At 49.5% G+C, this 21,973-nt stretch overlaps 2 protein-coding genes across 3 annotated transcripts; both read right to left on the bottom strand.

Annotated features, from left to right (window-relative positions):
• Positions 1–56: 56 nt before the first annotated feature.
• HOGA1 (4-hydroxy-2-oxoglutarate aldolase 1) lies at positions 57–21,722 on the bottom strand. Of its 2 annotated transcripts, XM_082673022.1 has the most exons (7): positions 21,200–21,720; positions 10,578–10,706; positions 10,230–10,357; positions 9,602–9,736; positions 9,247–9,343; positions 7,398–7,531; positions 57–1,493 (listed from the first exon to the last, which is right to left on the bottom strand). In XM_082673022.1, the coding sequence occupies exons 1-7, from the start codon at positions 21,408–21,410 to the stop codon at positions 1,344–1,346; spliced, it is 984 nt and encodes a 327-aa protein (XP_082529148.1). In that variant the 5' UTR covers positions 21,411–21,720; the 3' UTR covers positions 57–1,343. The 2 variants fall into 2 exon arrangements, with proteins under 2 accessions (XP_082529148.1, XP_082529149.1); XM_082673023.1 differs by lacking the exon at positions 10,578–10,706 and having other exon boundaries at positions 21,200–21,722.
• On the bottom strand, positions 16,585–17,758 carry LOC309834770 (uncharacterized protein C10orf62). The gene has a single exon (XM_082673828.1). It carries the CDS (start codon positions 17,624–17,626, stop codon positions 16,907–16,909), a length of 720 nt encoding a protein of 239 aa, XP_082529954.1. The 5' UTR covers positions 17,627–17,758; the 3' UTR covers positions 16,585–16,906.
• Positions 21,723–21,973: the final 251 nt, after the last annotated feature.

Below are 21,973 nucleotides of genomic sequence, written 5' to 3'. Positions count from 1 at the left end.
CCTTTCTTTTAAACGAGAGTAGTTTTTATTTATTTATTTATTTTTTACGAGAGTAGTTTTTAAAAAATTCATCTCAGGTTTTCTGCCACTAGTCAGATATCACTGAATAAGGTTAAACTTTTTTTTTTTTTGCCGCGTTGCTTGTGGGATCTTAATTCCCTGACTAGGGACTGAATGCAGGCCCTCGGAAGTGACAGCGCGGATTGCTACCACTGGACCGCCAGGGAATTCCCAAGGTTGAACATTTTAGAGAAAGCAGCCTTTTAATGAATGTGCTAAGTGTTTCTAAATATCTCACTTGAACCTATTTGCCTCTTACCTCTACCATTTAAAACGTCAATAACTTTTTCCCTAGGCCTCCAATAATCTAATGGTTATGTTTGCTCAGTATTCTTAGGGCCTCTCTCAGAGCTGGGAAAACACAGACCTTGGGAGCTAAATTGCCTCTGGGAAGGTTCTTGATATCTGGGCTGGAAACCTAAGATCTGCATAGCAGTGGAGTGTTAATCTGTACATAGCCACACTAATTTAACTTACTCAATTTTATTGCAGTAACAAAGTAATTGTTCCTAACAATAAAAGCAGAGTGTGTATAGGCAAGAGGATGGTCCTATCTCAGGCCAAGTCCCCTTTCCTAATGTTTCAGACCTGGGTTGGCTAGAATAGCCTTCTAGAATGGAACATTTATCCACCAGGTGTCATTATTTACCAGTTCTGGCAAGCCACTGGGCTGTCTCACTGGTGCACGTGATGGTTGGGATAAAGGCTAGAGACAATATGAGATCAATCAAAATAGGTTTAGGAAAGGATTAGAATGCAGCTTGCGGGGTGGGGGGGTGTCTTTGAAAGACCAGTGACACCTTTCTGATCAGGTTTCCCAACCTATTGCTTCCCCTGGAAGGAGTCAGAAGTTGGGTTCTCAGGAGTCACCCTGGCTTCCTGCTGCACTGTGCTGGACTCAGGTTTGTACCCCCAAGTCTAAGCAGTCTTCCTTTCAGTAAAACATGGCATTTCTGTGCCCAACTGCCCCCGTGACTTTCCCCTCTGGGTCCTGGTTCACGTGTCTCAGGGGATAGAAAAGCACAGTAGAGAGACAAGTAAGTCATTGCTCCTTCCAAGACTGAAGGTCTCTAGAGACCCAGAGTTCAGGATACAAATGCGAGAGGTCACGGGGCCGGGAGAACAGGAAACGAGCGTGCATGGCAGCGCCTGGAGAGAGGCTACCTGGATGACTGAAATAAGAAGAGGGGCCTTGAACCCTCGTCCCCCCACGTTCCTCTTCAGGCTGCTACCGCAAGGCAAGAGGCTGGGATGTGCGCGGTCCGGCCGTCCCGTCCTCACGCTCAGAGCCAGCCGTTGCTGGTGAAATCCAGGCGCAGCGCCTCCTCCTGGGCGGCGCTCAGCTCCTGCAAGGGGGCGCGGCAGGCGCCTCCGTAGTAGCCAAACCAGTCCATGGTTTTCTTCAGCCCCGGGATCCCGAAGCGCCGGGTCACCTGAGGAGCAGGGCCTGTTAGAAGAGACTGGGGAGTCCCCTGCACACACATCTGGGACCCAGACATGTGTCACTTGCAGAAAGTTAGGGTTCCCACCCTTCCCTCCCGGTAAACTAACTACCAAATCTATGACACCCAGGGTAGGTCACCAGAAGGCAGGTCGGCAGTAGAGAACACAATGCCAAAACCTAGAATGAAGGAAGGCACCTGCTTTGGTTTTAGGAGAGAAATCCGCCCCATCGGGGAGGAGAGTGGCATTCGGTCCGCAAACTGGGTTGGGAGAAGGCAGCAGCGCTGTGGGTCTGGGCGGTAGAGACTCACTGGTCTGCAGCCCAGTTCCCTGGAACCTGACTCAGGGCACACCAGGAGTGGAGAGTCGGAACAGCCCAGACCTCTACTGCCCCCGCAGCAGGGTCCCTCCCCATGCACCCATAGCTCCTCCCTGACCCCAACTCCAAATGCTCTCACAGGGAAAACAATGCATCCTTGTCCGAAGAAGTTTCACTCTGTAACCTTGTATCATTTACTTATCTCTGAGCAAGTTCACTTGCCTAAAACACGAGGGGGCCGGATAACACGATCTCTAAAGTCTTTTCCATTGTAGTGGGAGATCTAATTTAAAATCATGCATGGAGTTTTATAGAAAATGAAGAATCAAGTTTCTTTGTGTTTAGCATAGCAACGGGTTGTTTCATGCTGTTGGGAAGTGTTAGATTAATCTTTGACTACCTAAAAACTAAGAAAGTAATTATTACTTAATAAAGTTTCATTTTGAGGGAAGTAAAACCTTAGAAATATGGGCTTCATGAAGGGTAAAACTAATAAAAGAGGTTGTTTGGGGTAAAGAGGCTGGGAACCACTGATGAATGACTGGCTAATAACTATTCACCACTAGAGGCCAGTAGACTTTAGCAAGCCTCCTCCCAGACCCGGCCCCCATCATGTTCTAATAACCTGAGCATTTCACCCAAAACCTGACTAGGGTGGGAAAGACGATGGAAACAAGAAGTACCTAGAGGAAAGCTTTCTTCCACATAAGGGTCTGAAGATCTCTGATTTGCCCCTCTTCAGATGCTGAGAAAGGGTTGAACACTTTGGAGGTAAAAAACAGGGAAAATCCTAAATATAGCCTGGGCAGGAGGCCGGCTGGGTGGGAGGGCAGTGGACGCACATTGTGTTCGAGCAGGGCAGGGCAATAAGGTGACATCAAGCTGCTCTTGGGGTGGCTGAGCCTACAGCCCGGGCAGCAGAAAGGTGTTCCAGACATTCCTGAGTGTGTGCCCAGAGTTGGCACAGGACGGGGCGCAGAGTGAAGGGTAAGGCAGGATGGCATGCCAAGGGCTAGGAAGGCAGCAAGTATCCTCTCTTCCCAAAGGACAGCCCAAGCTGCTTCGTCTATCAAATTAGGAGGTAACAACATCTACCCCATGTCACAAGAATTGGATGAGAAAAATGCCACTATTTAGGCCAGACCTCAAGCGGCCTGGAAACTCCTCCTCTTCCTATCCGGGTGGTCTGCAGGTTCTGGGACCTTCTCTCTCACAGGCAGATGGGAGTGGGAGAGAAGAAGTCCCACCCCAGTGGAATGTCAGAATGTATAGTACAGCCTGGGCCCTGATGGGGCTCAGCTGAAAGGCCCTCATTTCTGCAATTCTTACACCCTATCTGTAGCCCGTCCTATCCCAGGAGAACCTTCACATCCAGGGAAACTCGTGCTTGCCTCCTCAGCTGTCCTTTCTCTAAATCTGAGTTAATCTGTCTTTTTGAGGTAAAGATATAAGCTGTGAGGGAAATCTAGAGCCCTCCCACCACTTTCCCAAAGAAAACATTGCCAGGCTCCGTCTGGGACTATTGCCTCAGAGGCAAAACTCAGTCACAAGACAAATATTTAATGCAATATTTTAAAAAAAATGCAAGGGCTTCCCTGGTGGCGCAGTGGTTGAGAGTCCGCCTGCCGATGCAGGGGACACAGGTTCGTGCCCCGGTCTGGGAAGATCCCACATGCCGCGGAGCGGCTAGGCCCGTGAGCCATGGCTGCTGAGCCTGCGCGTCCAGAGCCTGTGCTCCACAACGGGAGAGGCCACAACAGTGAGAGGCCCACGTACCGCAAAAAAAAAAAAAAAAAAAAGATGTCAGTGGAGGCCACACGAGTAGCAGTAAGAAGGCACTTCTACCCCTTTCAGCTATGGAGGTATCCGTAGAGGCCTAGTGTGGAGCCATTATTATTTCTAAACTCCCAAAAAAGAAATCTCCAGGCCCACATGGTTTCAATGGAGAATTGTTTTTTAGCGTTTAAAGAAGACTTAACATCAATTCTCACAGCCTGTTCCAGAAAACAGAAGAGGAGGGAACACTTCCCAATCAATTAATGAAGCTATTTTTACCCTGATACCAAAATCAGACAAAGACAGGAAAGAAAGAAAGAAAGAAAGAAAGAAAGAAAGAAAGAAAGAAAGAAAGAAAGAGAGAGAGAGAGAGAGGGAGAGAGAGAGAGAGAGAGGAAGAAAGAAAGAAAGAAAGAAAGAAAGAAAGAAAGAAAGAAAGAAAGAGAGAGAGAGAGGGAGAGAGAGAGAGAGAGAGAGAAAGAAAGAAAGAAAGAAAGAAAGAAAGAAAGAAAGAAAGAAAGAAAGAAAGAAAGAAAGAAAGAAGGAAGGAAGGAAAGAGGTGGGGGGGGAGGAAGGAAGGAAGGAAGAAAAAGGACTACGTACCAATATCTCTCATGAATATAGGCAGGAAAAACCCATAATAAAATATTAACAAATGGAATTTGGCAATATATAAAAAGTTATACACCATGTGCAAGTGGGGTTTATCCCAGGGATATAAGTCTGGTTCAATATTTGAAAATTATTAATGTAACTTACCATATTAACAGGCTAAATAGGAAAAAAAAATCACATGGTCAAATCAATCAATGCAGAAAAAATCTGACAAAAATTAAACACCCATTCATGATTTTTAAATACTCTCTGAAAACTAGAATGAGGGAGAACTTCCTCAACTTGAAAAAGAGCATCTACAGAAACCTATAGCTAACATTGCACTTAACAGTGAAAGGCTGAATGCTTTTCTTTAAGATCAGAAACAAGGCAAGGATGTCCACTCTCCCTACTCTTATTCAACATAGTGCAGGAAGTTCTAGCCAGTGCAATAAGGCAAGAAAGGAAATAAAAGGTATGCAGATCAGAAAGGAAGAAATAAAACATCCCCTATTTGTAGATGATATGATTGTCTATGTAGAAAATCCCAAGGAATATAGAAAAAAATCTCATAGAACCCATAAGTGAGTTCAGCAAAGTCATATGATACAACATAAAGAAGCAAAAATCCACTGTGTTTCTATACATACTAGCAATGAACATATGAATAGTGAAATTAAAAATACAATATCATTTATAATCACTCAAAAAATATGAGCCACTTGGGTGTAAATCTCTCAAAACTTGTATAGGACTGGTTTGCCAAAAACTGCAAAGTGCTGATGAAATAAATCAACGAAGGTCTACATAAATGGAGACATAACCATATTCAAGGATTTGAAGACAACACAGTAAAAATGTCAATTGTTCCCAAATTGGTGTACAGGTTTAACACAATTCCTATCAAAATTCCAGCAAGTATTCGTAGACATACACAATATTTTTCTAAATTGTATATGGAAAGACAAAGGATTTAGATTAGTTAAAACAATTTTTTGGGGAAAAAAAGAACAAAGTGGGAGGAATCAGTCTAGCTTAAAATCTTAAAATCTGATTTTAAGATTTATTACACACCTACAATAATCAAGTCTGTATGGTACTGCAGAGAGATAGATCAATGGAGAGAATAGAGAATCCAGAAATAGACCTACACAAATACACCCAACTGATTTTTGACAAAAGTGCAAAAGTAATTCAGTAAAGGAAAGATCCATCTTTTCAGCAGATGGTGCTGGAGCAAGTGGATATCTACAGGCCAAAAAAGAACAGAAAAAAAAAATGAACCTTGATCTAAGTCTCATACGTTTTACAAAAATTAACTCAAAATGGGTCACAGGCTTGTAAAATATAAAACTTTTAGGAAAAAAATAGAAAAACTTTACAACCTAGTGCTAGGCAAAGAGTTCTTAGACTAGCATCAAAAGCATAAACATAAAAGAAAATATTGATAAATTAGACTTCCTCAAGATTAAAAACTTTTGCTCTGTAAAAGATCTGTTAAGAGAATGATGAGACTAGCTACAGACTGGGAGAAAATCTTTGCAAACCACATTTTTGACAAAGGACTAGTATCTAGAAGGTATAAAGAACTTCCAAAACTCAACAGTAAAAAAAAAAAAAAAAAAATCCAGTTGGAAAATGGGCAAGAGACATAAACAGACATTTCATCTAAGAGGATATATAGATGCCAAATAAATACATGACAAGATGTTCAACAGCATTAGCCATCAGAAAAATGTAAATTAAAACCACGAGATGTCACAACATGCCTATCAGAATGGCAAAAAAAAAAAAAAAAAGTCACAACACCAAATGCTGGTGAGGATGCAGAGAAACTGGGTCATGCATACATTTACACTGGTGTAAATACAATATGGTACACTCACTATGGAAAACAGTTTCTTAAAACACTAAACTTGCAAACAACATACGACCCACCAATTGTGTATTTATCCCAGAAAAATGAAAATTTATGGTCACACAAAAACCTGTTCGTAAATGTACACTGCAGCTTTACAACCAGCTTTCCTTCACCAAGAGGATGGTTAAACAGGCTGGTTGTGGCCACACCATGAACTACTATGCAGCAATGAAAAGGAACTGTTGCTTACATGTGCCTGAATGAATCTCCAGAAAACTATGCTGAGTGAAAAAAGCAAATCTCAAAAGGTTACAGACTAAAAAAAAAAAAAAAAAAAGATTTGTTCATAGAGGAAATAAAAAGGTTATAGGCTATCTGATTCCATTTATATAACAGTCTTGAACTGATAAAATTATAAAAATGAACATATTTGTGATTGCCGGGGGTTAAGGAGGGGGTGGGGGCAGGAGAGGAGTAGGTGTGGCTCTAAAAGGATAACACGAGGGATCCTCATGGTGCTGGAAATATTCTGTATCTTGACTGTATACATGTCAAAATCCTGGCTGTAATTTCATGCTATAGCTTTTAAGATGTTACCATTGGGGGAAACAGGGTAATGGGTACCTGGGATCTCCCTGTATTGTTTCTTATAATTTCACGTGAATCTACAATAATCCTAAAATTAAAAGTTTAATTTAAAATATGAATACAAACATGTCTCCAGGGACACACGTTTTTCTTTATGCCTCAGACTCCAATATGCTCAGCACAGCACTGCCTGCAATTGACAAGCATTCCATCTTGCCTCTTCTCCTTGACTTGCCCAGCAGAGTTGGGGTACACAGTCTGACTACAGAACGGATTATTTGAAGACAGGACTTTCCTGGGAAAGCTGCGCTCTGAATACCTCCAGCCTTCCCACTCCTTTATTACTGTCAATCATTCTATTTTTCAGGATCTGGCCCCTTATAAAGCAGACATAAAGGCCCATGTTTCCCTCTCTTTAGGCAGGGCATCTCTAAGTAAGGTTCCAGGATTCCTGATGTCACAATCATCCAGGATGCTTGTCTCAATGACTGTTCCTGAGCCTAAAGGAGTAGAATTTTAACCAGCTCCCTAAATGAATTCTAATGCACACGTAAGTTTGAGAACCAATGTGGTTCGACTTTGTTCCTGAAGTCAAGATTTTCTGGGGAGGCACAAAGAGTTCCCACACTGGGATGTTCTCTAAAAGGACTTTCTGAAAGGGAAGAGACCAAGTGGGGATCCCTGTGCCAGCACTGGCTCCTGTTCCAATGAGGACACAGACCACCCCCACTCTGGGTCCATTGGCTGGGAACTCACCGCAGTGTTTGGCTCGATGAGGCGGTGCTGCAGCTTCTGGGCATCTTCCCATTGCCCTGTGAGGCAGAGTCGCTCCAGCTGGCACACCTGAGCCCCCAGGACATTGGCCAGGGCACACACGCCCCCTACAGCTCCTGCCACAGAGTAAGATGCAGAATACCAGGCAGAGCCTCTGCCTGCAGAGAATTCCAAATCCTGGTCCCCAGCACCCCTTTGTTCTGGGCACACAGGCTGTGCATTTCTAGGCCACTGGTTAGCCATATCTGAGACACGCTCTGTGAGTTCACAGATTTCCAGAGAGAACATTTCCAGCATATTCAAAATAGACTCCCACAGGCTGAGGGGCAGGGAGCAGAGCCTGAAGGCTAACTCAAGGACAGTTCCTTCCCTGCACACCCCTCCCTCCACCCCCCACCCCCTGCAGAGTAGAGTCCCACCTGCCAGTTGATACCTCCACGATCCTCCAATAGCCCCCTGACTCATCAGCCCTGGAAGGGGATGGAGTGGATGGGAAGCCTTTGCTCTACTGAAATTTTATTCCCCGCAGTGAATTCAGCCTGGGACAGCAGTGAGGGAGAGGTTAGGGGAGGGGAAAGAGCACTAGACAGAGGCAGGAGACCCGGCATTTCCTCCCACTGGCTGCATGAACTTGGACAAGTTATCAACCCTCTCCAGTTCTCTTTGTTCTCATGTGGGCAATGAAAACGGGCTGGCTGTGATCTCAGAGGTTCCTGCCGCTTCTGCCAGCCTGTGAGTGTGATTCCAAAGCTAGTTAGGGGTGACTCAAAGCAGAGTGGCCTCAAGACTGGAGAGAGAGTAGGCATTTCAAGCTAATGCTAATATAGCTCGAATGAGCTAATACAGATGCCATTTATTGAAAACCTACTATGTGCCGAGCACTATGGCAGACATAGGGCCAATGCTCTCTAACCCTCATAACACCTCCCTGCTTTGCAGAGTAGAAACTAGGCCCAGAAAGGTCATGTACTTTGCCCTGTTGGTTCTCAGTGAATAAATGGCAGAGCTCAGATTCCAGCTCAGATCCCCAACTTCCAGAGCCTGTGATATTTCCATCTACCACACTCTCAGGAATGAAGCATAAATGGGTCCCTTCTACTCTCCCCTTTAGAGACTGTGACAAGGCAGAGGGGAGCTACACAGGACCTATACTACAAGTCAAAGTCTGCAGAGACAAGAGAGAATAGGAACCAGCATTTTCCCCTGCATCGTTGGAAAAGTAACTCAAATCTACACTCACTGGGGCTTCAGCTGAAGGGAGCAGAGGCTTCCCTCCGCTCCATGGCTCAAATCCAGTCTGAACCCAAGGACCTTGACCCCAAGCAGATAAGAGCAGTTGGTCTAATGGTGACATTCCTAGGCTCCTGGACTGGAACAGAGTCTGATCAGGCAGCTGAAGACCCCCAGCCCAACCCCGCAGGCCTGACAATTCATTCTGGCCTGGACCCACGGACAGAGGAAAATGCACCCCCAGACTAGTGGGAAGGGCCCCAAGGCCTCTTCCCTCAGAGAATGATTTACAAGGTGAGATTAAAGGAGCTACGTTTGTCACCTAAGCAGGGAGCTTGAGACTTCGAGCAAACTGTAGGCATCCCCCCTACAGGCCAGGGATTGTACTCGGCCACCCTCCTCTGCCCAACAAGGTCACCCACAAGCACCCACTATTCAGATAAGTAAGCAGTGTGCCAGACCTCTGAGGTTTCTGAGCAGGCAGGCTGGCAAAGGCCCCCTCTACACCCAGTCCTGGCCCTCACCATCTCTCCCAGCAGAACCCAGCTGCCTGCGTATATCTTGGTCACGCATCACAGTTTGAGAGCAGTGAGAGGCCTACCCACGGCATAGCTGGCCAGCAGGAAGCCAGCTGATCCAGCCAACACCTGGAAATCCTGCCTCCTGGTCTTGTGAACAATCAGCCCGATCCTGGTCACCTGTAACGGCAAACCTGGTGTGAGAGCTGGGCCCACAAGCTCTGCCACCAGCCTGGATGGGGGCTGGGCAAGTGTGGGAGAATGAGAGCCCAGGTCCCAGAGAGATGCCTCAAAGTTCAGATGAACCCCAGAGAGCCCACAGGACAGAGGGAACCCACACAGGAGCCCTGGACTGAAGCGGGTCCCAGAGCTGCCCGGAAGTTGGTAGCAAAAGAGAAGAGGAGGAGGGTGTCCCAGCCGAGAGCTGCTGCCACTCACATCACCACCGCTGTCCTTGATGCCCACGATATTCGGGTGCTGGGAAAGCGTGACCACCGCATCCACAGGCAGGTCCAGCCCCGTGTTGGCTGGGACACTGTAGAGCACCACAGGAATTGGAGACAGGTCGGCAACCTGAGGGGCACAGAGAAGAGAGGAGAGGGCAGCTGCCCCAGGCCTGAGGCGGTCCAGGCTTGGGTCTCTGCAGGGCTACCTGGACTGGCCCACCTGCTGGGCTAGAAGTCACAGTGCTATGCACCCTGATTGCAAGCACTAGTCCTGGCTAACACTTAGGAGTGCTTTCTGTGTGCCAGGCACAGTTCTAAGTCCTTTATGTTTTGATTGGATTTAGTCCTCACAACCACCCTGGAGGAAGATTCCATTATTCCTCCCATTTGGGAGGGGAGGAAACAGCAATACAGCTTGGTTAGGTCAGTCACCCACTGTCACACAGCTGGTACCTGGTGGCATCCCTCCCCTTTCCCAAAGCTGCCATTCATGGGAAGTAGGCTCACCACTCTGCTCCCAGCTTCTCTCATCTCCCCTCCCCTCCCCAAGCAGTATCTCTGCCTCACCCAGCTTCCTCTTGGCCCCAGACCTCAAGCCCACACCCACCCCTCACACCCACCTTGGTGTAGTGGTGAATGAGGGCGGCGCTGTTCATGCGGCCGTGATAGTAGCAAGGAGTCACCACCATGGCGGCGTCAGCCCCGACCTGGGCCATGCTCACCGTCATCTCCACCGTGGCCTGAGTGGCTGCAGGAGGAAGGAGGAAGTCTTCCCTACAGGCCGCGGTGGGCGAGGGCAGGAGGCAGAGGACTGGGCTGGGACCCTGAGGCAAGCAAGGGGCGCAGAGCAGAAGAGACAGAGCAAGCGCTAGACCGGACCCAGCCCCGGGTCAGAGAGCCCGCCCCCGCCCCCGCCCCCGCCCCCGCCCCCAGCAGCTACCGCCAGGGCCGGGGCATTAAGGCCTCACACTCGCAGCCGGAGCCGGCTAGCAGGAGCTTGTCCCTGGGCAGGGCCTGGCGCACGCGGCTCACCACCTCCAGGCGCTCACTGCTGGTCAGGAAGGGGAACTCGCCGTTGGAGCCCTGGACCACGAAGCCTGCAAGAGAGGCAACACCTTCCCACGTGCTTGTGAAAAAGCGGATGTTGGACTTATGCTCACCCAGGCTCCTACCTCCCCGACACCACAGTTTATCACACATTTCCTCCCCAGTCCTGATGCAGGCAGAGCGTGCTACCCAGTTGCCGTGACAGTGTTCACACTATTTTTCTTTGTTTTAATGAGATATTTTAGGCATGCCACAAAGAATAGTTAATAATAGAATCCATCGGTGTACCCAGCACCCACGACACCTGCCCCCACCCCGTCACCGTCCTCTTCCTCACCTCTGGCATGTCTCAAGTGGTTATTGTTCCCATTCATGTCTTTATACCCTTAAAACATACATCTGGACCCATAAACAATCTATAAGATGGGTTTTGCCATTTAAAACATTATAGAAATGGAATCACACATAACATTCTGCAGTTTGCCGTTTTTGCTCACCATTGTGCTTTGCACCTTGGCCACAGCAGTACAGGGAGCTCTGATTCATTCACTTTCATTGCTGTATAATATTCTCTTGTGAAGTTAGACCACAATTTACTTTTCATTCTCCCTTTGATGACATTTAGAATACATCCTAATTTTGCTATTACAGACAATGCTGAAACAAACACGTTTAAAAGTTTCTCTCAGTTTAGATACTTAGGCGTGTAAAGGCTGAGTCGCGTGTAAATGCACCTTCACGTGCGAAAATTCTAATTAGCCAGTTCATGCCCCAGCAGCACATAGAAAAAAATGCTAGTGCTCATCCACACCAATACTGAGTATTGTCAGAACTAATTTTTGCCAATTTTCTGGGTGGAAAATGATGTCTCATTATTTTTTTATTTTTTTGCGGTACGCGGGCCTCTCACTGTTGTGGCCTCTCCCGTCGTGGAGCACAGGCTCCGGACGCGCAGGCTCAGCGGCCATGGCTCACGGGCCCAGCCGCTCTGCGGCACGTGGGATCCTCCCGGACCGGGGCACGAACCCGCATCCCCTGCATCGGCCGGTGGACTCCCAACCACTGCGCCACCAGGGAAGCCCACATCTCATTATTTTATTTTGCATTTTCCTTTTTTAACCATCATCTGTGAGATTTCTAACTTTACCAGTTAAAGATGTCAACACTTATATCCATGAGAGACCAGTAGAATTGATGCTCTTCAGCTGAATCTAAACGGAATGTTAAACCATTTTCCTCTCAGCTTTTTTCGTTTTACTTTCTCGTTCCTGTTCTTTCTCCTCTCCATTCCAGTTCAATTTTTTTTCTTAAATACAGCATACAATAAACGAAGAGTATTAATAAATAGAAGACCGTTTGGGAGGAAGGAAAGAAAAGAAAGCCAGGGGCAATGTTGGTATACAGAATCCCTGCCGTACAGTTCTGATGGGCCAGAAATTTGACTTGGAGCTTCCCGACAGTCAAAGCTAAAAGGGAAACGTGGTCAGCTGACAGATATGTAGAAATCAAGATAAAGCAAAGCAGCTGTCCTGGAGAAACACAGCGTTTCCTGGCACTGGGACAAAGAGAGGTTGTTCCTATGAGTCATCCTTAAGGGGACACAGTGTGATGGGGAGACAACGTTACACCACAAACCTCTCTCTGTGCTGTTCACTCTACCGTTAAAGTCCACTGAGTGGGTTGCCAGAAGAGCTCACCGGATACTTAGCATATTTCCCCCCGTTTTTGCCTTGGTAACATCGCAGGGAACATCTTGAGGCAAACAGATTTTGGCTTCTGTTGCACTGCCTCCTCAGGATCAATTCCTCCGTGTCAGGCTAGGGGCCTGTGGTGGGAGCCTCCTTCTGTCTTGCTCCATAAGGCCACAGTGATTTCCCAGGGCATCACCCCACTTGCAGAGTTGCCAACCCCAGAGAGGGCTCCAATCCAGCCACGATTGGACCAGCATCCTCTGGCTAAGAATTTAGAGAACAAGCTCTTGCCACTGCCTCCGCAACATTTCCTGCCAGCCCCCTTGAAGGGGGCTTCTTGCTTCAGACATGTCTCCAGACACAGTCACTCACTCCCAAGTCCCCTTTCATTCTGGTGGTCAGTTCCAGAAGCCTCCAGTCCCCACAGTTGGACTTGGCCTAAACAGCAGGACAGCTGGGTCTTGAGCTCCCCCTGTGCTCAAGACTCCTAGTGGCTTCTCCTCATTTCATTTAAGGGAGCATCCGACTCGGGCCTGACTCCCAAGAAGGAAGAGATGCCAGGCTGGGGGAGGGGAAGTGTGATAGAGTCAGGCAAGCGCTGGACTCCAGTCCCTCTGGCTACTGGGCAAGTCACAGCGCTCTCTGAGACCCCATTTCCTTTTCTTTGGGAAGACAATAAAGTCACTTCAATCCTACCTGATAGGGCTGTCTTAAAGGCTCAGATGAGAAAATGTAGGAGAAAGAAAGCACTTTGAAGTCTGTGAACTGATACTGCCAAGAACCCCCTCCTTCTCCTTGACCAGATGTCCAGTTTCAGGCCTAATGTGCCACCATGGTGTAGAGGTGGGGCTAAAGGAGAGGAAAAGGCCAGGGTTCCAGATGGGTGGGGAGTGAGGAAAGTGAGCGGTGGGGAAGCAGGGAGCAGCACAGTAGGGTTGTCAGAGCCCGGGTTTAACTCCCAGTGTGCCCCTCGCCAGCTCTGAGCCCTTGGGCAAATGGTTTAACCAAACCTCAGCTTCCCCAACTGAAAAATGGGTGTAATATTGGTGCCCTTTTTCAAGACTTGTGAAGTTTCAATGAGATACTATTTGTAAAGTGCTTGCAATAGCTAGAACCTGGCATTCAATATGTTAGCTGTAATCATTATATTAGTCAGAGGAGTGCTCAAGCCTTAAATCAGGAGGGTGGCAACTTTCAGTCTGAGGAGGGGGAGTTTGGCTGGTGTGGGACGGGAGGCTGCACTCAGGAACCTCTCAGGCCTCCTCCAGCTCTAAGAGGAAAGAGACTCATTTCAGAAGCTTCTCTCCCTTGCCCCCATGGTTATTCTGGCTGCTCTGGGGAGCCAGAAAGGCTTGGTGAGGGGAGTAGGTGGGGGCTGAGGACACACAAGCAACAGCGTGATTTACTGTGGCCAAAAGGAATCACAGTCTCTTTTATGTAAGTAGTATCCCCAGTCAGTGTTATGCCCCTTGGCCCATCATCATTGCCACCTCCTCCGAGAAGTCTTCCTGGGATCAAGCCTTCACTGGACATCTCTCCTCTGAACTTCCATTACCTATTCCTTGTCCTTCCCTGCTGCCTACTCAAAAGTGCACAGAGATCCTCAGAACCCTTCAATCTGCCCGACCCCCACCTGTTGAGACTTGACAAAATTTCTCAAACTGGCCTCTGCTGTGAAATGAGGAAATTGGATGGGACAGTCTCTTAAGTTCTCTTTGCCTTGAGGCTTTGGAGTCACTTTTCGGGCTTTTCCTCCTCCCTTTTGCCTATCTCTAAATGTTCCCCTCCAGCCAAACTGACTGTCAGGGTCCCCAGACACACTGCCATCATCCTGCCTCTACACCTTTGCTCCTGTACCTTTCTCTCTGCCAAGAACACCTCCCTAGTTGCAGCCCCTCAGATGCTGCAAGAACCACGAAGCCTTTCCTTAATCCCCCTCTCCCTTGTGCTCCATAGCATTTTGTCCTTGCCCAGCACTTGCCCTACCTTGTCTAGAAGCATCAAGATCAAAGATGGTGTCCTCATTTTGGCCTCCTTCGTGACACCCAGCACACTGCCTGTTGACATGTGCGTTGATAATTTGTTGCATAAAAGAAAAATTGTCCCAAACCTGGTCTAAGGCAGAACTTTTTTGCATGATGTAATTCATAACCTCCCACTAGGAAGAAATGAAAGTTCCTGATGAAATGCTTAAGCAATTTCCTAATGAGCTTCAATGGAATTAAGCCTTGGCCTGGGAAACCAGCCACTCTCCCAGCAGACTCTAAGACAAGAGTCTAGTGACTGTTAACCTCTCTTCTTTCTATCTAGTCTAACAATGATTTAACCATTCTCTTTTCTTATAAAAATATCCTTTCCAAGAGTATATACTTGAGTTGGCTGTTTAGAAGCTATTTTCCTTGCAGCACAACTGTAATAAAACTTTGATATCCCTCTTAACTAAATTGCCTGAAAACTTTTTTGAATTTTAATTTGAACTACTTTCCAATTTACAGGAAAGTTGCAAAAATGGTACAGGGCATTTCCATACATCCCTCCCCCAGCCCCCTACTAACGACAACATCTTACCTAACTAGAGTACAATGATCAGAACCAAAGACTTAACATTGGTACGATGCTAACTACACACTTTATTTGAATTTTGCCAGTTTGAAACTTTTTAAAAGTTAAGATTCCAAAGTCATAATTAGCTAATCTGAAATTTTATGTAATAAGTTTTTAATAAGGGATTTAAGGTCTTCCAGATAAATGCATGCATTTTATGCATTTTAACAGTCACTTGCAGAAGCCAAACCTCACTACTCTCGCCTTCCATCTAATTAGCAGCTTCCAACATTTTCCAGTATGATTGACCCTATTTTTTTCCAACTAAGATTTTTATTATGAAGTTTGTTTTTTTTTTTTTTTGGCTGCGCTGTGCAGCATGGGGTATCCTAGTTCCCCAACCAGGGATCTTACCAGCGCCCCCTGCAGTGGAAGCGTGGAGTCTCAACCACTGGACCGCCAGGGAAGTCCCTATTATGAAGTACTTTAAATACACACACACACACACACACACACACACACACATCAACATTTATATAAAGTCACTTACTAGTAATGTCAAAAATATTCAAATACTCCCAACTATGCTCCATAAAATCAAATGACAACATTTAGGGTGTTTACAGATTTAACCATCCTTTGCAATGATTCTGGGCACCTTCTTCCTGGAGTTGGAGGCCCACAGGTTGGGAACCACTGGTAAATCCATAATAGATGCAAATGGTAAGAAATGTCTACGTAAAGGAGACACTGGAGGTTAGACAGTGCCATGTAGCTGACTCCTCTCAAGTTTCACGGGGGAGACAGCTGCCTCCCGTTAACTGCCTACCTGGGGGTCACTGCTTGCTCCCGAAATGGCTTTGTGAAACCCAGGAAGAGGAGGCAAGGAGAGTCCCAGGCTTGCCGGAGGGCACAGCGAGTGTCAGGACATGTGGGAAAAGGACAGGGATAAGTATAAGAGAGATAGGCCCACTGGGGGATGGTGGACATCGGACTCGGGGGTAGCACAGGGCAGGGGTTCGGGGTACGGGCTTTGGAGTTAGGCCAAGCTGGGCTCTGACCCCAGCAACATCACTTACTGTCTAGGCTGTCTCAGGAAAATTACACCTCTGAGCCTCACTACAAAATGGAGATAACATAATACCCTCCTCATGGGGCTGTGCCGTAACACAACACAGAACATGGCATATACTAAACACTCAAAAAAAGGTGGGCAGAGCTACTGGTAGTACTAATCCTACTACAGTTTAGCAGTACTGCAACAGAGGCAGCCCCAGCAAGAGTAGCATGAACAAGGAGAGAGCATATGGCACGGTAGCTCTGAAGGTAGGCGGTGGGGAGGCACCAACACGGATCCCAGTGCGGGCAGGGAGAGGGCGGTAGTACACAGGGTGACCTACATCCCACCCCTGCTTACTTCCTGGCTTCTCAAAGCCTGTCTCTCCCCACTCCTCCCAACTCCCAGCTGCTCCCTCCTTCCTTGGTAGCAGCAGGTCGGTGGCAGTTGAGCCCCCTGGAGATTCCCCACGCCCAGAAACTGAGACCCGGGAGGCCGAATTATGGAGTCTCGAATCAGCCCACATGAAGAGGACTGTGGGAGGAGGAACCCTCTCCCCAGAGGCCCGCCCAGACCTGGGGCTGGCCACAAAGCCCTCAGACCCAGAGTGAGGGTATACAAGGCTTTATTGGCTCAGTTCCAGGCAGCTGGCATCAGCGTGGTGCTCTCAGCTGCTCCTGGGATCTGCCTCGCGCATCCTCTCTTGCTGGGTCTTCCGTGGCCTGCGAGTCTGTCTCAGCTGCTTCAATTCCCCCCAGCTCTCCCTCCATCAGGGGCCATCAGTGGCAGACTCCGCTCACAGAATCCAAGGGACCCGGGACCCCTGTGAGGGCCTGACGAAGCAGGGATTTAAGCAGCATCTGGGCCACATAGTTTGCCCCATCGGAGAGACGGACCACATAGGATGCCTGTGATTGTGTGCCAGCCCTGTGGGGGGAAGGGGCATCTCCATCTGTGGTTAGGTGGCTTTAAAGGGCTGGTAGGCCTGGTGGCTGCTGTTCGGCGGGCTGTGGCACGGGTGGCTCGGGTGGCTTGGATAACCCTGGTGGCCATGGCTATGGAAGGTGTGCATGTGGTTGGCACCAGCTGTGGTGGTTTCCTGCTGGGTGAGGAAATTCCCTTTCAGCTTCATCTCCACCTCCTCGAGGGCCTTCAGCTCCTCCTGGCTGATGTCCTTGGACTCCAGGTGGCCTGAGTTCTGGCAAGCCATGGCACGCTGCAACATGGAGATAGCCAGCTGCTGCCCCTTGGTGTCAATCTCCTCGGTACAGGCAGCCACAGCGGCCCACATGGCCTCATCCGTGGACGAGGATTTCCCAGACTCCTCGTGGGTCTCTTTGGTCACTGAGGTCCCAGACATCCTCTGCTTGCTGGTCAAGGGCTCCCGGTGAAGAGCAGTGCCCTCTTCTTGCCTCGTGGTGAAGGTGTCCACAGGAATCGTGGTGCTGGCCTCCCCGCTGCCGCTCTCAGGCTGGGCAGCAGCACCGCTGCTGCAGGCCCCGGCGCTGTGGCTGCAGGTGGGGCTGCTGCCGGCAGCCAGCTTCTCTTCGGAAAGACAGCTGAAGTGTGATTTGATCCAGCTCTCCTTCCTTGCTTTGTCGCTTTCTGGTGGCTCCTGCTCGTCTTGTGCAGTCTCAGAATCTATCTTCCTTCTCCTCTTCCTCTGCATCCACAACATGAGGGCTCCACCTCCGAGTAAGAGGGCGGTCCCCAGCACCACCCTGCGTGATGGTTGCTGGATGAGCTCCAAGAAGGTCTCCAGGACCCCACGCCAGGCGGGCAGAGCTAAGAGCACACTGGGAGTCGGGGAGCCCAGATGGTATGGCTCATGCTTGAAAGGACAGGCTCCCCGAGGTTGTCTGGCAGGCAGGCCCCACGCTGTGCCCTCCCTAGGCTGCCCCTCCCACCTCAGCAATGAACCCCATTGTGAGGAAGGTGGTTGAGGGGCGGGGCGGGGAGAGGTCACAGGATCCTTTATGTCTAGTCTGACAGGCATGGGCTGAGGCCTGGGACCTTTCTCCCACCCTGACAGCTGTCCCCAAGGTCAGTGGAAGGGTAGCTTCCCCAATTCTGAGTCCCTTCTGCCTCCTGCTTGTGACCTGTTCTGCAAGTCAGGCCTTCTTATCGTCCAGTCTTTGGTTTCTCTTCCTCCCCATCTGATGGCACCCAAGGGGCAGAAGCTGCTGGGTCAAGCGGGCCATGGTTGAAAGACCCCCTTGGCTGGGCTGGCATCCATTCCTGGCTGCCTAAGGCTAGTGTCTCCCTCCATGAAGGGCCGAGCCCCACTGCCAGCTCAGTGCATTCCATCCCCACTTACAGCCCCCAGCCCCATAACAGAGAGGGTCCGGAAGCCAAAGGGGTCCAGAAAGGAGCTCATTCTGGAATAACATGAGGTCACAACTGGGGGGAAGACAAGCAGTAGGCTGAGAAGGCAGAATACGCAGGACAGGAGACTTCAGCCCGTCCCAGATCCCTGGGGCCGTTTCAGGATGGGGGCTGCTACCTCTTGCCTTAATGCACCTGCAAACCCAGAATTTGCCCCCAACTCCCCTGTAAGTGGGCAGAGTTCAGGTTATGAGTGGGTGGGCCAGCTGGCCAGGCTCTCTGTGGGTACAGACAACTGAGAGTGTGACCGTCAATCCCAAATTATACCCAGGGCCTCTCAGGGCAGAAACAGGCCTGGGCCACTCCCAGAGGCGTATGACACATTTTTCAATGCCAAATAGGGTTATAAAAATTGTGATATTTTAAATAAAATATTTTATTTAACGAACTAATGGCTTTAATATACACAAAATATTATACCTTATCACGAGAAACCATAGTCTTCCCTTCATAATAAGGGAATAAGACAGAAGCTTAAGGCTTTCTGGGAAAAATCACCTCCCTGATCCTGCTGGAGTAACTCTGGGTCATCCACTAACCTCATTTGGAAATAACAATTCAAAGTTCATCTCTGAGGTTGTTTGTGGGTGTGAGTTCAGGGACCAATGGCCCTTCTGCAAAAACCCTTCCCTCTGGTCTCCGGTTATAAGTTTTATTTAAAAGGAATACTCTTTATTCAAATAATTAGTACAAATTAAATATGCTGAAAAAAATAAGTAATAAATAGAGCTGCACAGTTTCAGGCAATGCCTTTCAGAAGAATCTCTTAACTCTTCACTAATTCATCGAGGGCAGGTTCCCATCTCCTCTTTGGAGGACCTTTAACTCATTGCAGGAGGCCCTGGCAATGTGATACATGATGGTTCCCTCCCCTGCCCCTGAGTTTGGGCTGCAAAAGGGGGTGAGGATCCAGCAAGAGAGACATAGATTTTCGCGCTAGAGTGGCTCACTGCTCCCTTCCCAGGCAACCCGGCTGCATCCTGGGAGCTGTGACTGGGCCCTATGGCCCGGTGTTATCTGTGCCAGGACCTCGGGTTTGGGTTCCTTGGGAGGACTGTGTTGACTGCTGTGGCCCGGTTGCCATTCTAAAATGAGGAAGCCGGATCAGAGGTTCAGTGATTTTTCCAAGGTCGCCGTAACTAGCAGAACTAGAACTCCTACAGGTCTTCTAACTCCGGGTGTTGGGCTCTTCTACACAGTGCCCCGCTCCCCCATGTGCGGGGGTAAGAGAGAGCTGAGGTGGGAGCTGGTGCCTGCGTAGTTTACCAATGGCCAGCCTGCCAAACCCTCTGCAGCCTGTGCTCCTAGGCACCCCTGTCCCCACTGCAGCAGTGAGTTGTGGGGAGGGGGAAGGAAGGGTCCAGAGAAGAGCCTGGGGCGCAGGCAGACACTGGATGCAAAGTCTACCCTCCCCACCCCCTGCACTAGGGTGTCCTTGAACCCGGGAGGTGAAGCAGAGTCTTCGTTTAGAGATTCAAGGAGCTTCTCACTTTGCTTCAAGAGATCCGGGCCTCAGCCCAAACCTTCAGGCTCCAATGAGCTGAGCCCCAGCAGAAATGTACTTAGAGTTTGTGTCACTGCTCAGTGTGGACGTCCACAGGGCATTCACTGGCCGCTAGGGAAGGTTCACATCGCCTCAGCACTGAGATGCGAATGGGGTCTCAGTCATGCCAGCGGGCACTGTCACAACGCGGCTCTGCCCGCAGTGGCGATCACACTGTCATTCTAATCATCGTTATCACTGGAATCCAGACCTTCTCATGTACGTACCCTTCACAATTTACAGCATGCTTTCACTTGCATTCTCTCAGATTCTTCTCCCCACCCTCCTATGATGTGGCCATTATTACTCCCACGTGTCAGATGGAGAAACTGAGCTTTAGAGAGATCTCACAGCTAAGTCAGTGGCCGAGCTGTGGTTTGAATCAAGAGTGCACGTTCCCAACTGCTCCACTGCATTACCCCAGTCGGAACCACTCCATTCCCAAGTTGGTGCCCATCAGGGTCTATTTATTAGAATCTGACCTAGCGGCTCATCAGTCAGTGCAGTGGAGTGAAACCGAGCATGGCTGTGCAGTCAGACCTGAGTTCAAATCCCAGCTCAGCCACGTATTAGCTGAGTGACCTTGGGCAAGTGATCTCGTCACTCTGAGCCCCAGCTTCCCAGTCTGTGAAATAGGGCTATTGAGAGCACTGCCTCAGGGAACTGTCACGGGTGATGGATGAGGGTGGGCAGGGCAGGACGGGCAGAATTTGCCGCTTCTTTTATCTTCATTTATCGTGCCTGTGGCTGTGTTGTATGTTGAGTGTCACAAATATGATCTGGTCTCTGATCTCAGAGAGGGGAGGCCCATGTGTAACAGGGGAAATGAGTCAGAGGATCCAGGACAGGAATTAATTTGGCCGAGGGAGGCTTTGCCCGGAAGAGAGTGTGCAAACAAGGCTTTGAGGGAGATGAGCCCGCTGGCGGGGCTGCCACGTGACACCCCGCTGCCCTCACATCTGCACAGAGTGGCTGGTTGACAAAGGCTTTCACACCCATGATCTAGTTTCATCCTCACAATAACGCTGGGCTAAGAACTTCAACAGTTTACAGCTGGGGAAACTGAGGCAGAGGAGATTCAACCCAAGATCACAGGCCAACCCAAGAGGAGATTCAACCCAAGATCACAACCCAAGATTCCTGCCTGGCTCCTGACTCCAGACCAATGCCCCCTGTTCCTCTCCCATAATAAAATGACTCCCAGGGTACCCGACTGACCAAGAGCAGCTCGAAGGAGCCTGTGTACCCTCCTCTGGTTGCTGGCTGAGGAGACCAGGGTCATTCACATCTCCCCAACTCCCACAGCGGACAGACCCCGCTTACCTCGGAAGGGAAAGGTGCCCAGTTTGTGCAGATTCTCCTCCAGTTTCCCATAGTCCACCTCGGCCGTGGCAGTGAAGGGGGTGGTCACAGGGGGGTAGATGCCTGAGATGTCCACCTTCCTCCCCTCCCCTGAGGCCCAGCCCCCCACGGTGCTGGACAAGGCCCTGCTCAGCCCCTGCCTCACAGAGGACCAGACTCGGGGGCCCAGCATCTCCACAGGAGGCTCAAAGCCCAGCTGGTCTCTGCCCCCGAGGGATGCTGAATTTGGACTCCTTCCTACCCCAGTTAATGATCTATGTGTCTGGTTAAAAATTTGCTGCCCCCTGACTTGTTGGCTCTCAGGCAGGCCTGGGCTGGGTGTTTCCAGGGTCAGAGGCTAGGCCTGTTGGCTCCAGGGAGGTCTTCCCTCCCCCTGGGGAGCAGCTGGAGAAATGCCACAACCCAGTGTCCCTGTGGCCAGACGGAGGACTGGTTCCTTGGGTCCTTACACAAAAGGGTGCCTCCAGTGGGGCCCGGCCCTCCTCCCACAATTCCCAGCCCCAAAGCCAGGAGCCAGGCTGGCTTCCCCGCTTCCGCGTGGCAGTTGAGAGCTTAGCGGAGCCGATTGGCTGAGCCGGCCCTTCCCTGTGGGAGGCGGGGCTGGCTGGATGAGACCTGTGATCTGCCGCCACTGCCCCACTCCCCTGCCAAGCTCCTCCCACCAAGCCTGCCACGTGACAGGCCCGTGCTGGTCACGCACAGCCCCACAGGACAGCTGTCACCAGGAGGGGACCC

Source organism: Grampus griseus (genome assembly GCF_964374135.1).
Source record: "Grampus griseus genome assembly, chromosome: 16".
In the NCBI taxonomy this organism is placed as follows: domain Eukaryota; kingdom Metazoa; phylum Chordata; class Mammalia; order Artiodactyla; family Delphinidae; genus Grampus; species Grampus griseus.
This window is presented reverse-complemented; position numbering and strand designations above follow the sequence as displayed.

Excerpts from the sequence above, each read along its gene's own strand:
- LOC309834770 (XM_082673828.1), bottom strand. The coding sequence starts at position 17,626 with ATGTTGTGGATGCAGAGGAAGAGGAGAAGGAAGATAGATTCTGAGACT.
- HOGA1 (XM_082673022.1), bottom strand. The coding sequence starts at position 21,410 with ATGCTGGGCCCCCGAGTCTGGTCCTCTGTGAGGCAGGGGCTGAGCAGG. Across the intron at positions 9,737-10,229 it reads TCATTCACCACTACACCAAG|GTTGCCGACCTGTCTCCAAT; the intron begins GTGGGTGTGAGG and ends TGTGCCCCTCAG. Across the intron at positions 7,532-9,246 it reads GCTGGCCAGCTATGCCGTGG|GAGCTGTAGGGGGCGTGTGT; the intron begins GTAGGCCTCTCA and ends ACTCTGTGGCAG.